The 14,451-nt window shown below is 40.4% G+C and overlaps 2 protein-coding genes across 2 annotated transcripts; one reads left to right on the top strand and one right to left on the bottom strand.

The window, feature by feature from the left end:
• Positions 1-859: 859 nt before the first annotated feature.
• Positions 860-6,759, bottom strand: LOC307264253 (tubulin beta chain). Its single transcript, XM_080045598.1, has 5 exons — positions 6,651-6,759; positions 3,313-3,421; positions 3,028-3,138; positions 2,344-2,588; positions 860-2,113 (listed from the first exon to the last, which is right to left on the bottom strand). Exons 1-5 carry the CDS (start codon positions 6,705-6,707, stop codon positions 1,301-1,303), a joined length of 1,335 nt encoding a protein of 444 aa, XP_079901724.1. The 5' UTR covers positions 6,708-6,759; the 3' UTR covers positions 860-1,300.
• A 1,490-nt stretch (positions 6,760-8,249) lies between these two features.
• flot1a (flotillin 1a) lies at positions 8,250-13,829 on the top strand (the record flags this gene model as incomplete). Its single annotated transcript, XM_080045419.1, has 12 exons — positions 8,250-8,292; positions 8,640-8,715; positions 9,412-9,502; positions 9,847-9,990; positions 10,084-10,203; positions 10,461-10,556; positions 11,110-11,262; positions 11,551-11,732; positions 12,330-12,375; positions 12,538-12,675; positions 13,056-13,220; positions 13,809-13,829. The coding sequence occupies 12 exons, from the start codon at positions 8,250-8,252 to the stop codon at positions 13,827-13,829; spliced, it is 1,275 nt and encodes a 424-aa protein (XP_079901545.1).
• Between the last annotated feature and the right edge of the window lie 622 nt (positions 13,830-14,451).

Genomic DNA, 14,451 nt, shown 5'->3' with positions numbered 1-14,451 from the left:
AAATAACATCGGATAAAGAAAAAACATCAAAGCAAAAAAATAAAAAACAAAAATCAACATAATGTTTCAGAACATTTATTTTCTGCTGCAAAACTGCATATTGGTAAATGAGTGACTAAACTTCTACTATAACTCCATCATAACTTTGACCACGTTAATGGCTTGTTAAAAATAATTTAAAAAAACAGATATTTGTATTACATCTGTTTAAGACAACGTAACATTTAGATTTAGATGTATATGGATACTTGTCTTCACACTGAAACTCACTCCTATCGTTGTTGTCAAAAAAGTGTAACAACTTCCTGGAAGCTCATACTGAAAAGTTTTTTTTAATAAAATCAATACAATACGTTAATCAATAACAGCAAACACTAAGAGTTGATTTTTACTTTTTATTTCTCAAACCTATTACACAGTCACTGGGATCACAAGTCAATATTTTACAAAGGAATTAAAAAGGGTATAAATAAACAGCATGCTCAGAAATACAGGGACAGAAAGACAACATACACACATAAGGATATGGCAAAGGCATTTTACTTGGAGTACAAAAATCAGTGAGGAAAAAAATACTGACAGTGGCATCTCACCTACCTACATTTATCTCCAACAGCGGTGAGAAATTAGGACAGATATTCACATGATTGCGTTCCTAAAAGCTAACTTTCAAGTTTATAGGCCTGGTTTCCCCAAAAAACATTTAAGTCACAGTTAAAAGGTTTCTAACACTTTCTTCCTGCTTTTAAAAAAATGTTTTAAACCTGGAACAAAACATCCACAGTGGGACTTTTCCAACTGCTGAATGCACCACAAATTAGTGAAGAACAGACTTTATTCATCAAATTAATCAAAAATACTTTTTAATATAAAAGTTATGTCAGGAATAATTAAAGCATGTTTCATAAGCTTGTTGTTTTGGGTGCCAGTGAATATAAGTGCAATATTTGTATTATCAGTAATTTGAATTTTTTTAGATTTGTTCAAGATGGAATTAACTTTACAGTACAAAACCAACATATTTACTTTCTTGAATTGTTCCAGGTATTTCTGTTTTTGTAAGTGTAAGAAGTGCTTTTTATTTGTGCATTTGCCATGTGGAAAGATCCTTCTACTAAAATATCTTGGGGGTTGGGGGATTTAAATTTCCTTACTATTTCTCCGCATTATTTCTATCCTATCCTTCCATTAACCAATTTTGACCCCAGGCTTCTCCAACCAGCCTTCCTGATTCCTCATTTTCACATAGGCCTAATAGTATTGTTACGATTCATGTTGCATCGTTTTTCTCTGTTACTTTTTACGCATCCTCTTCCCCTTCTTCCTCAAACTCTCCCTCTTCCTCGGCCGTGGCGTCCTGGTACTGTTGGTACTCGGACACCAGGTCGTTCATGTTGCTCTCGGCCTCCGTGAACTCCATCTCATCCATTCCCTCGCCGGTGTACCAATGCAGGAAGGCCTTGCGCCTGAACATGGCTGTGAACTGCTCGGAGATGCGTTTGAACAGCTCCTGGATGGCTGTGCTGTTGCCAATGAAGGTGACCGCCATCTTGAGGCCTCGCGGGGGGATGTCACACACGGCCGTCTTCACGTTGTTGGGGATCCACTCCACAAAGTGACTGCTGTTCTTGTTTTGCACATTCAGCATCTGCTCGTCCACCTCCTTCATGGACATGCGGCCTCGGAACACGGCAGCCACGGTCAGGTAGCGTCCGTGGCGAGGGTCGCAGGCGGCCATCATGTTTTTGGCGTCAAACACCTGCTGAGTGAGCTCGGGCACTGTCAGGGCGCGGTACTGCTGGCTCCCCCGGCTGGTCAGAGGGGCAAAGCCGGGCATGAAGAAGTGCAGACGGGGGAAGGGAACCATGTTAACCGCCAGTTTCCTCAGGTCGGCGTTGAGCTGGCCGGGGAAACGCAGGCAGGTGGTCACCCCGCTCATAGTGGCTGAAACCAGGTGGTTCAGGTCGCCATAGGTGGGCGTGGTGAGTTTGAGTGTGCGGAAACAGATGTCATAAAGGGCTTCGTTGTCTATGCAGTAGGTCTCATCTGTGTTTTCTACCAGCTGGTGGACTGACAGCGTGGCATTGTACGGCTCAACCACTGTGTCTGATACCTGAAGGCAAAGAAACAGGAAACATCAACAGCTGTGGAAATGCAACACATTATTTACTCAGAAATCAGACAGGAATACACTACTACTACTTTATACTATGCCTTCATAAGAGGAGCATCAAAATATGATATTCATATTTGCTATCTTTGATGACAAATTACCTGCAAATGGTAGATTAACAATGTATTGTATTGTACTGCAAACAATGGGACACTCATTTTCTGTGTTACCTTGGGAGAGGGCACCACACTGAAGGTATTCATGATGCGGTCGGGGTACTCCTCCCTGATCTTGCTGATGAGCAGGGTGCCCATGCCGGAGCCGGTTCCTCCTCCCAGGGAGTGTGTGAGCTGGAAGCCCTGCAGACACTCACAGCTCTCAGCCTCTTTCCTCACCACGTCCAGCACAGAATCCACCAGCTCGGCCCCCTCGGTGTAGTGACCTTTGGCCCAGTTGTTTCCTGCTCCACTTTGACCTGGGGAATAAAAACATGGAGGTGATGATTCAAGGAAAAGATGTTTATACCCAAGTCAGGTCATATTTTGTCTTTGTTAACATTTTAAACAATAGATACAAAGTTATTTGGAAAAAAAGGAGTATCCTTTCTTTCCAGCCACCTGCTCAACAAACAAACTAAAATTTAAACAAAACTCAAATCAGTGTTAAACATTTTTTTTTCTCCAATTTTGATCAAAAGAATCATAAACTAAATGTAACATGTTTTGAAGCATCCTGCAGCTATATCAAAGTCAATGAGTAAGCTGAGGGTCATATGGTTATATACTGGGTTGCATGGCAGGTGTGAGCTTCGCTGTGCAGCATGACCACTATACTGCCATTATTGATTCCCACCTCTGACCTCTAGTAGACCAGCCCACATTAAAGTCTTCTCCAGAAGGGTGTGTTCCTCTTACCAAAGACAAAGTTGTCGGGTCTGAAGATTTGTCCAAAGGGTCCAGAGCGGACTGAGTCCATGGTCCCTGGCTCCAGGTCAACCAGGATGGCTCTGGGCACGTACTTCCCACCTGAGAAGAATCACAAAATCATGTCAGACAACTTAAAGCCTTGTGTATTGATAAACCTTCAAGAAACAAGTTATTTCCACTGCAAAACTCCGCTAGAAAAAAACTGATATGTAAAAATTTGGGAAGGTTGTCATTTCACATACATGAGTGATACTGAAAACGGAATGTACTCACCAGTGGCCTCATTGTAATACACACTGATCCTGTCCAGCTGCAAGTCGCTGTCTCCATGGTAGGCTCCTGTTGGGTCGATGCCGTGCTCATCGCTGATCACTTCCCAGAACTAAACACAAAAACACAAAGGCCAACACATCATCAGTACAGAAGCTGTGTGATGGCTGTGTGTGACTTTGTGTTGCATTCACGTCTTGAAAAATGCAATCACCCTGAAACATCCATTTGCAGCATTCATTCAAAAACAGATTTTACACTTCGTAGTTTCTAGCTCCCTTTGTTTTGTTAATATTGCATGAAATGCTTTATGTCTTTGCCATAATCTGTGCTTGCTTGTTTGTAATTGCTTCAATTGTCTGCAATACGTTTGCAATGTCTTTCTCCAATATGATTGGGCTTGCTGTGTTTATAAATGTAAAGTTATTTAATTTAACTATTGCGGCCGGAGACTACAGCTGTAAATGAGCTGCTAAAACTGCTCCTTTTACTGCACAGTTAATTGAAGAGGACTCTCCACAAAATCATACACTAAATTAAATTCAGTCACAGTTCTGAAAACGCTCCTTAGAAAGAGGTGTCTTTGTGGACTGATTTAGACCATAACTGTTAACCCATTTACTAAAGGGAAAGAAGGGAGTGGTATACAATCACTCTTCTGTGTTCCACTGCTTATCAGGAACCTGCCAACATCTGATTACCTTCTGAAGTCACAAGATCACCTGAAAACAGCTCAGAAACAACTCTTCAGCTTGATTTACAAAATGATGAACACAGATGTTAAATATTTGTTAAAATGGAGAAATGACACAGCCCTGGTCACATTAAAGTCCCGTGGGGTTGTACTGCCTCTGTTGCTGCAGGGTCAGTGAGAGAGGAGTTTACTCAGAAGATTTTATACAGCTGAGATTTCAACTCCAAACTCAGTTAAGATGTGAGCACAAACTGTCACACCAGCTCAGTCAAATGACCTTAATCCGTGACATGGCCTCTGTGTGTGTGTGTGTGTGTGTGTGTGTGTGTGTGTGTGTGTGTGTGTGTGTGTGTGTGTGTGTGTGTGTGTGTGTGTGTGTGTGTGTGTGTGTGTGTGATCCTTCTTCCCTGTGATCACCATGGTAATGGTTTGATAAATTTATTCGTGCAGTTTTGGGTTTAACAAAAATCTTAACCTATATAGCATTTTATTGAGCAGATATAAAAGCCATACGAATACTGAATGATGACATTATTTACAATATTAATCACTTACATTTAAGACAATCTGGCCTATTATACGCCATGTTTGATCGGTTTCAGAATAGCACAAACCAACCAAATGAACAGCCCTCACATGCAACAAAAGAGTGAGAGTGAGTCACCACAGCATGAAGCAAATTATACTGAAACCTGTCTGTGGCGACAATTCACTGGATCTTAAATGAATGATTGATTTTCTCTGGAACTAGGAAGTGAGTGAGTTCAGGCACATAATCCATTATGAAATGAGGATGACCTCAGCCTCACTAAGTCCCCTGTAAATCCACATCAGGGCCTTTGGGTGGGGGAGACACAGTCACCCCATATGTTGCTACCACCACGCCCCTTATTTTATCGCAAAGGTCCCGGAAGCAAGTGTTCTGAATAAGTATGTAACGGACAAAATATAATTTTATTACCTCAAAAATGAAAAACGTATTAACCAATCATTTATTCTATAAAATGAAAGAAGCTTCTTTAGGTTTGTTTAAGTCAAGACCATGAAAAGGATGGGCGAGAGACTAAGTTAAGGCCAAGACCAGACCAGAATTACACAGCTAAAATAAAATGTGCAACATGCAAATTGACCTGAAAAATCCACATAATCGCAAAAAAAAACACCCACTAAAAAAAAATTACTCCTTCATTCACTAACCGAGAACTTCAAAAAGTGGTATAGTTGAGAACTAAAACACAGAAGTGTATAGAACAGCCAGCTTTTAAATATTATTATTATATTTTTATTGTTGTAATAATCACTTAATGCAATATGAGCCAACAACGTCATTAGGGTCACTGGTGATTTGGAGTGATGAGCATGTGATTAAGTGACTGGATAAACAGCTATTTAGATCACTTCATCTGTGCTTTCAGGGCAGCAGACACAGAGACACTTGTTATCTATCCCCCCTCCCCCCTCCTGCTGCGTTCCTCTTTATTATACTATCTATGGTTCCTCTACTCTGCTTTAGCAAATTTCTCCTTTTTTAACCCTCTTCTCTTGCCCCCCCCCCTCCCTCTCTCTCCCTTTCTCTTTTCCCAGTGACAAAGAGCCCGGCTCAACCACAGACTGTATATTTGGGCTCACCAGGCGTCCCGAGGCAGCAGCTGGTCCCACGCGTCTGCTCAAAATCTGACCAGTTTAATTAATTCTGGATCAACGACTTAAGTCACTGTTTTGTCAACATGTTCAAAACATGAGAATTGTTACTGTATTTAATACGCAGGAACACTATGTGAAGATTACTGCTAAATAATCCCAGCAATACAGCAGCATCACTGCAATATTACTGAGTCAAAGTGCATAGTCAGTGTTTTTTTATTTTGAATAAAATCTTTAAAATCTTTTGAACAGTCTGCTTTACTGTACTTCGTGGTATGACCCAACACATCACTATGTAAACAGTGATTTGTTGTTTTTGTTTCATACTTTATTTATTTATTCATAAAACATTGCGTAGCCTACTTACAGCCTTTTCTCATCCATTGTTTCAATACCATTAGGTCATTTTTCTCTATTTCATTTGTGTTTTAACCTGAATATTATTTCTTTTTTAGTTTTAGTGCAGTGGACTGTATTACCCTTTTATTAAAGTAGTTTTTGCTGAAAAAACAAATAGCCTATTCTTAAGAGGCAGGAAAAACTCTTATTTTTAGTATAAAGGCTTGAGGAAGAAGAAGGCCTACTGTGGTAAAATACACCCTGGATGTTTTTGTCTGAAACTCATTTCAGACAAAAGAGTGAAAAGAGCAGCATGAAATGTTTAACAGTGAAGCAGAAAGCTGGGTTGCAAACGATAGCTAGGGCTGCATTGTTACTGGTCCATTATTATCTATAGGCTAAATAAATAAATATATCTTCTATTTTGATTTTATGCCAAATTTATTAGTTTGCCTTGATCTTTGTCATCAGCAGCATAGGCTATTATTTTATAAAACTGTCAAATACACAAAATAAAGGACTATTCTCACCGAGGTTTGACAATGAAATGCGTATATAACTGAAAAGAGAAAGAAAAAAAATGTAATAGCACTATGAATTAACCAAAAAATTAAAAATAAGAATTGTAAATTTGTTCTCAATAATATAGCCTAGTTCTTCTTACCTTGGCACCAATCTGGTTCCCGCACTGGCCGGCCTGGAGGTGCACGATTTCCCTCATGATGGATCGGATGATAGTTAGTGGTGACAGTGAAGTGTTGGATGAGACAGATGAGCTGACCCACTGACTGCAGACAGACAGGCTGAGGTGAGGACCGGGTGGGCGGCTCTGAGCACTGACGTTTTGGGACGGTGCCGTCGCGGAGTCCACGCTGCTGATTGGATGCTGTCGCTGCAGACCTGGCGCTGATTGGCTTGAACGGGCAGACGTTTTTTCAGTAAGGGGTTCCCTTGTCCTAAAGGCAAGGACCGGAAGAGGAGAGGGTTTTGTCATCAGTGCCTTGTTGGAGCTTTTGAATGCTTAATATAGGCTAATTGATACAGCAGGTCAAATCATACTCAGTTTTAGCCTCTTTTGAAGTGTATGTTGTAGGCTACATATAGCCTACACACTTTATAAGGATAACATTAAATCATCTGTTATATAGCCTACAATAGGTGTGTGTTTGAAAAAAGTGAAAGTGACTTTTTTTTTCTTTCTTGGGGAAACAATCTTGATAGATAGATAGATAGATAGATAGATAGATAGATAGATAGATAGATAGATAGATAGATAGATAGATAGATAGATAGATAGATACTGTATTATAAATAATAAAATAATTTTTTTAAACTTTAGGGCAGGATATTATCAATAAAGAGTAGGCTATAGTAAAATTTCAATATAATGCAAATACATGCGTCGATAGATTCACGTAGATAGATTCACGTTTGTTTTCATGGTGCCTGTAGTTAGGCCTACTACATAGATGAACAATATAGATACTATACAAGCCCCATTAGCTGCTGATCCAAGTGCTGACCGGTGTCCCAGTATAAATTATTCATGTCGGTTCCTCACATCGCCGCTGGATGGCGCATGGACACAGATATGAATGGTGAGCATGCGCAATACGAGCCTGTGAGCTGAGCTGCGGTCAGTGTTGTGTTTTCTGGCAGCATCAGCTGGTAGGCTACCACGCGTCACCCGAGATAAAAAAAATAAAATAAAAAACAAAAAAACAATACTTCATTCATTTAAACCAAAACAGACCGCTACTAATTCATCTTTCTGCTATCTAACAACCACACCTTTTCACAGCAACCGGTAAGTGTGTGACTACATTACGCCTCCATCCCATCCACGTCCATTCTAGGTTGGTAACACGTAATATGTGTGCCAAATTCATTAAGTTAATGGATAGATGGCTAGCAGCTTGAGTAGCATATTTATGTAGATTGTTTTATTCCCTAACTAGTGGCTATAATGTGTAGGTTTTCTGCTAGGCTATTTGCTTATCTTGCGGATGATACTGTGCATCATTTTTGTAAATTAGATCTTTGCTCTGCTGGTCAGATGTCTGATAGCCTTTACCCATCTAAGCCCCTCCCTTCTCTTTCATTGTGCCAGTCATAGTGTTACAACACTCTTGTTTAAAGGCATTATTTTTCAAATTGAGATAATAAAATAAATCTGTAAAGGCGATAAGTATATAAAGTGACAGCGTTCACGTATTATTCTACCACTTTCTTTGGGTTTAAGTTTGAAGGAAGATCGGCAAACATGTTCTACGTCTGTGGTCCCAACGAGGCGATGGTGGTGTCAGGTAAAAATATCAACTTTTTTCCCCCCAACAATAGCACTGTCAAGACTATACTTGTTGCTTCCAATTATATTCCATGATCCAATCAAATGCTGTCATTCCAAAGCAGACAACATACCATATATCCAAATATTTATAGATTAATATTATAACATTTTATCAAACGTCACCATTTTGTAGGCAAAGGTTATAAAACAAGAATGTCAATGTTATTTACACATTTACTTGCTTACATTTCTAATTCTGGTGTAAAAAATGCCACATGCCATGTTTTCTGATGAATATTGGTTGTAGCCTACTGGTGTCTAATCTCTGATTGTATCCACTGATTGGTCTATAATCCTTCCCAGGGGTTTGCCTCTCTTCTCCAATGATGATATCTGGAGGTCGAGTGTTCGTCATCCCTTGCTTTCAGAAGTTACAGAGGTTTGCAGAAGTTCCATTGTTGTCAATCAGTCTTTAGCTGAATTCCCGACAGTTTTGAATATAACAACATATTCAACACACTTGCAGAAACTTATATATTTTACCAGGTGAACAATATATGGCAAACAAAATGTGAAGGCAAAATACAGAGCAGCAGTTACTTTACTCAAAAGGATCTAAATAAAACAATGATTTAAAAATATGGTTAACCAATTTGCTATTACTGGTGCCAGGATCGCACAGTTGCCCTCTTCCTCCTCCTCACCAAATAAAACGTCTTTAATTTTGCAAATAATGTTGTTTGTGCTGCACATAAATCTTTGCTTACCTTGTAGTCAAAAAACACCTCATATAGAGCTACTTGATTTCTATCTCCCTGGCAAATTAAACACTCTGAAAACCACCTTCAAATGCACATGCTGCTCTTCCTACAATAATTTAAGTTCATCAGATGGCACCATAAATTGTGTTTTGTGTGCTGAGTGATTTAGCTACATACTACTTGCTGTAGTTTGGTCTGGCTTTGCGAAACTAGCTAGGACTTTATCCTGTACCTATAAAAATCTGCACTCAGTTTAACTCAATACAAAGATTGCCAAGTGTAAATGACTGCACTTCGTATGTATACCATAGAGTGGTGGATAGTCCATCAATAACCTTCCTTTCTTTTCGATGTCGAACCCTTTCTCTCTGCAGGATTTCACTGAACACTTTGACTCTGAATGTGAAGAGTGATAAAGTCTACACCCGCCACGGAGTGCCCATCTCTGTGACCGGGATAGCCCAGGTCAGTGTGCACTGGAAACAGCAGGTTTAGCTCAGGGGGGCAGACAGTCGTAAACTCATGGACAAAAAGTTTCTGTGAGAGATGGACTGAAAACAACTCTCAGTGCCCTTCACTTAGTACTGAGTGATTTCTAACTTTTCCTATTAAAAAAAAAATCATATTTCAAATGTGGTTAAAGCAACATTTGACTAAAAAAAAATTCTCATCTCATAACATTATTTGTATTTATCAGAGTGTCATGTGTGTACAAAAACATGTTAATTGCCGACTACTAGTTTAATGAACCCAGTGTTGACGTCAGCATTCCAGTATATTCTTAATAATGGAGTTGCCGTTTCCTACAGATGAAGATCCAGGGTCAGAATAAGCAGATGTTGGCCGCAGCCTGCCAGATGTTCATGGGAAAGTCAGAGGCCGAGATCGCTCACATCGCCTTGGAAACACTGGAGGGACACCAGCGCGCCATCATTGCCCACCTTACGGTTGAGGTAGGTTTTAATGGTTGGATGTATTTCAATTCTATTAAACTCAGATTTTATCCAGCATACCACTCTGTCACACTTACCATCTTGGTCTTCCAGGAGATCTACAAGGACCGGAAGAAGTTCTCTGAGGAGGTTTTTCAGGTGGCGTCCTCCGACCTGGTCAACATGGGCATCAGCGTGGTCAGCTACACGCTCAAAGATGTTCACGACGACCAGGTATACACATACAAACAAAGGTTTAAAAAATAATTATTGTAGCAATTCTAAAACAATGTTGTATGTTTTTTCAAATTCATAATTATAAATAAATGTATCTCTTCTGTATTTTCTGTTTTTACATTTTTTATGACGGAAATGCTTCCACATACATCATGATAACATAACAATGAAAAATTATTTGCTGCACATTGGATTAAATCTCTCTGGAGTGAAGAATGGACATCTAACTTTTTCAATCTCCTCCTGGTTCTCAGGATTATCTGCATTCCCTGGGGAAGGCTCGTACGGCGCAGGTTCAGAAAGACGCTCGCATCGGAGAGGCCAAGAACAAGAGAGACGCTGTGATCAGGGTGAGATACACCACTCTGTGTCCACGCTCTAGGATGCTGTTATTCCTGTGAAGGTTGCTAAGTGTCTCATTTCAACATAAACACCTTCAGTGCACCAGTAAGCAACTGGGTTAGTTCAGCTCTTCTTTATTTTGAGAAGCGCCATGTTGAATATTGTGCGGAATGTTTCAACAAAGTTATCATAGATTACATTTTGTCAGCAAAATAGTTTTTGCCAACTACTGGATCTATTTGGAATTGCGGACACACCTTACTACTGCAGTGTTTCCCCTACCATTGTCTTAGGAGGGCAGGCCGCCGCCCCAGCTGCACCTCCCGCCCCCCCTGAAATTCTTAAAAGATTAAAAAAAGAATAAATATATTTTTTTTTTTGTGAAAATAACAACAGAAGTCATCTATTTACAGTCTTTCGGGACAGCCCTAGCCCAAGTGACATTTGTCTAAAATATTTTCTGTCCTTTTAGTATCTCCATCCTGTCCATACTTCAAGCTTTATTCCTATTGATTCACATTTCTCTCCATGTCCCCTTCCCCTCTCCCTCTCTCCCTGCAGGAGGCCCATGCCATGCAGGAGAAAATTTCGGCTCAGTACAAAAATGAGATCAGCATGGCAGAGGCACAGCGGGACTACGAGCTGAAGAAAGCCGCCTATGACATCGAGGTCTTCACTAAGAAAGCTGAGTCAGAGATGGCCTACCAGCTGCAGGTACAAACCACTGAAAAACAACTGCTGGGTGCTGTTTTTTTTTTTGTTTTTTTTTAAGATAATTTTTTAGCATTTTCAAGCTTTATTTGACAGTGCAGAGTTGAAATGGGGAGACAGAGAGAGAGGGGGATGAGATGCAGTAAACGTCCACGGGTCGGACTGGAACCCGCAACCACTGCAACTGTGCTATGTCCACCACGCCACCGGAGCTTTGTGGATGTTTTACTTTTTTCCAATATTGAATGTTTAAATATTTCCCTGCCATGTGCCGTGTCTTTGCTTTGCCAGGTAGCGAAGACGAAGCAGCGCATTGAGGAGGAGAAGATGCAGGTGCAGGTGGTGGAGCGGGCGCAGCAGATCGAGCTGCAGAAGCAGGAGATCACGCGCAAAGAGAAAGAGCTCGAGGCCAAGGTCAAGAAACCAGCCGAGGCCGAGAGGTACCGCCTGGAGAAACTGGCCCAGGCTCAGCGGTGAGTCAAGTCAAGTCAAGTCAACTTTATTTATACAGCACGTTTATAACAGCCCAGGTGGACGAAAGTGCCAGTGAGTGGCAGGGCTTTGCTTCGCGTCCTAAACAAACACGGGGATGATTTTAGCAGGCAGGTGGTGTTTCAGATTCAGTTTCAAGAGTTTGAGGCCCCTGGGTTTGCAATAGGCTACTATCTGATCTGCGTCATACTGCCATTATTAATCTGACATAGTAATATTACAAATACATTAGCTCAAGTTCCTCGTAGTCACTTTAAACTAAACAAACCCAACGTAGTGACTGAGTGTAAAAATAATTTAACATGATACTGTACTAATTATAAGGGAATTATTTAATTAAAATACAGGTATGACAAGTCATACCGTCATTGTGTCTCCATCTGACTTTGCATTTCTCTCTCTGTCTCTCTGTCTCTGTGTCTCTGTCTCTCTCTCTGTGTCTCTCTGTCTCTGTCTCTGTCTCTGTCTCTGTCTCTGTCTCTGTCTCTGTCTCTGTCTCTGTCTCTGTCTCTGTCTCTGTCTCTCTCTATGTCTCTGTCTCTGTCTCTGTCTCTGTCTCTCTCTCTCTCTCCGTCCAGTCTTAAGTTGATCATGGAGGCAGAGGCTGAAGCCGAGTCCATCAGGGTGAGTAACAGCAGAATCCCAACTGTCTTTAGTTTTTTCGCTAGAAGAAATCATACTGAGAATTCAACTTTTTTAAATGTTGATCTTATGCTCACATATTTTCCTGCCATCAGTTGTACAGTGTTGTCCGGTAAAGTAAGCCTGTTCTCTTGTCTCCTTCAGATTAAAGGTGAGGCGGAGGCGTTTGCGGTGGAGGCCAAGGGTCGCGCTGAGGCGGAGCAGATGATCAAGAAGGCAGAGGCCTTCCAGCAATACAAGGATGGAGCCATGGTGGACATGCTGCTGGAGTCACTGCCTCTGGTGAGACACAGCGCATTGTAGAATAGAATAGAATGTGTTTATTGCCATTTGCACAGGTACAGGACAGTACAGGTACATTGAGATTCTTGGGCGAGTCAGTTTCTTCAATAAAAACAATTATATATATATATATATATATATATATATATATATATATATATATATATATATATATATATATATATATATATATACAGTATATATATATAAAATAGGATAGCATTATAAAAAGAAAAAGAAATTGTAGAAAAGTACAAAAATAAATAAGAGTAAGAATAAATAAGTGGTAGTAACAGCTAAGTGATTTAAAACTTTTACTCATGTTTCACCTGCTTAGTTAAGTGTTCGTAAAGGTCTGAGTTGAATGTGTCCTCCTGTAGATGGCAGAAGAGATCAGCAGGCCTCTGTGTGAAGCCAACAAGATCACCATGGTGTCCAGTGGAGGCGGGGAGGTGGGCGCTGCCAAGCTGTCTGGAGAGGTGCTGGAAATCATGACACGGCTACCTGAGGCTGTGGAGAAACTGACCGGAATCAGCATCTCCCAGGTACAAAAACGTTCATGTTTGCACTCTTTTGTTCACCTATATTATACTGTACATTTTACTGGACCTGTATCATGGTGGACACAGGAATATAAGTTAAAGTATGTCAGTAAAGCTTGTTGTTTTTTTGGCCATTATGAAGCGGAAGAACTAAAAAAAGACCTGGCTGAGTGTTTTTCATCACCTTAGAATGAGCCTTTATATCTATATAGCCATGTTGCAAGGCTATGTTTCTACAGAAGCACTGTATATACAAACTTAACGGCCGTACACGTTTTTAATGTATAGTGGATGTCTGCCTGAAATGCACCTGTTGAAATACAAAGAACAAGTACTTTAGAATAAATAACTAAATACATCTTCACCTCATCACTTGATATTGTGGAAAGATTTGAGGAGGTTGATGATGCCATCTTTAGTAACTAGCGTCTTGTCCTTGAGGGCCACCTTAGCTTCTGTAAATTCTCCGGACGGGAGTGCAAAGCAAGGGAGCGTTGCAATCCAAAAAGTTCACCTCCAGATGTTGCTAAATACTCCGACATTACACACTGAACAATTTATAAAAACCTCTGTCTCTCTTGCCCTCTGCAGGCGACTTCTCGTACAGGATGAAAGAATCAAGCAGTGCGTAGACCAGGCAGATCTGCTATCAACTGCCTTTGACTCTTTGCATGAGTCCGCTAACACTTACAGCCTCTGTCCAATCATCCTCTACTACCATTACTGTCTCACGTCATCTGTATGGCTGTTTCCCCTGTGTAGCTCTGTAAACATGTCTGTGGCGTGTTATTATATGTGTATTGTGCTCCTCTGGCTACAGTTACAGCTGTTATTTCATGATATTGAAACTGGTGCTGGATAACAATCAGCGTAAACACAAAGCATTCAAATTAAAATACTTTCTAAATACTTTACTTTTAAACTTCAGGCCTGTGACTTGGTTACCTCGGCTTCACCAGATTTTAAAATGCATCGAAATAAGCAAGAAACGTAACAGTGGCCTTTGTGTGTACCGAACTTTTATAATTTTACCAGAACTTGTATTAACCTATATTGTCTTAAATCGTTTGTTTATGTCACACTAATGAGTCTTTATCCGTGTATATTTGACCTGTACCCACCGTGTGTGTCTCCTGCGTAACTGCCTGTGCACTGCCTTGGTGCCAAACCTTAAGTGCATCTTAAACATTTAATACTAACATGCATTCAGAAGCTTAATGTACTAATGCTACTA

Source organism: Ammodytes marinus (genome assembly GCF_949987685.1).
Source record: "Ammodytes marinus genome assembly, chromosome: 17".
Classification (NCBI taxonomy): Eukaryota; Metazoa; Chordata; class Actinopteri; order Uranoscopiformes; family Ammodytidae; genus Ammodytes; species Ammodytes marinus.
Note: the sequence above shows the minus strand (reverse complement) of the source record. Positions and strands in the feature narration are given on the sequence as shown.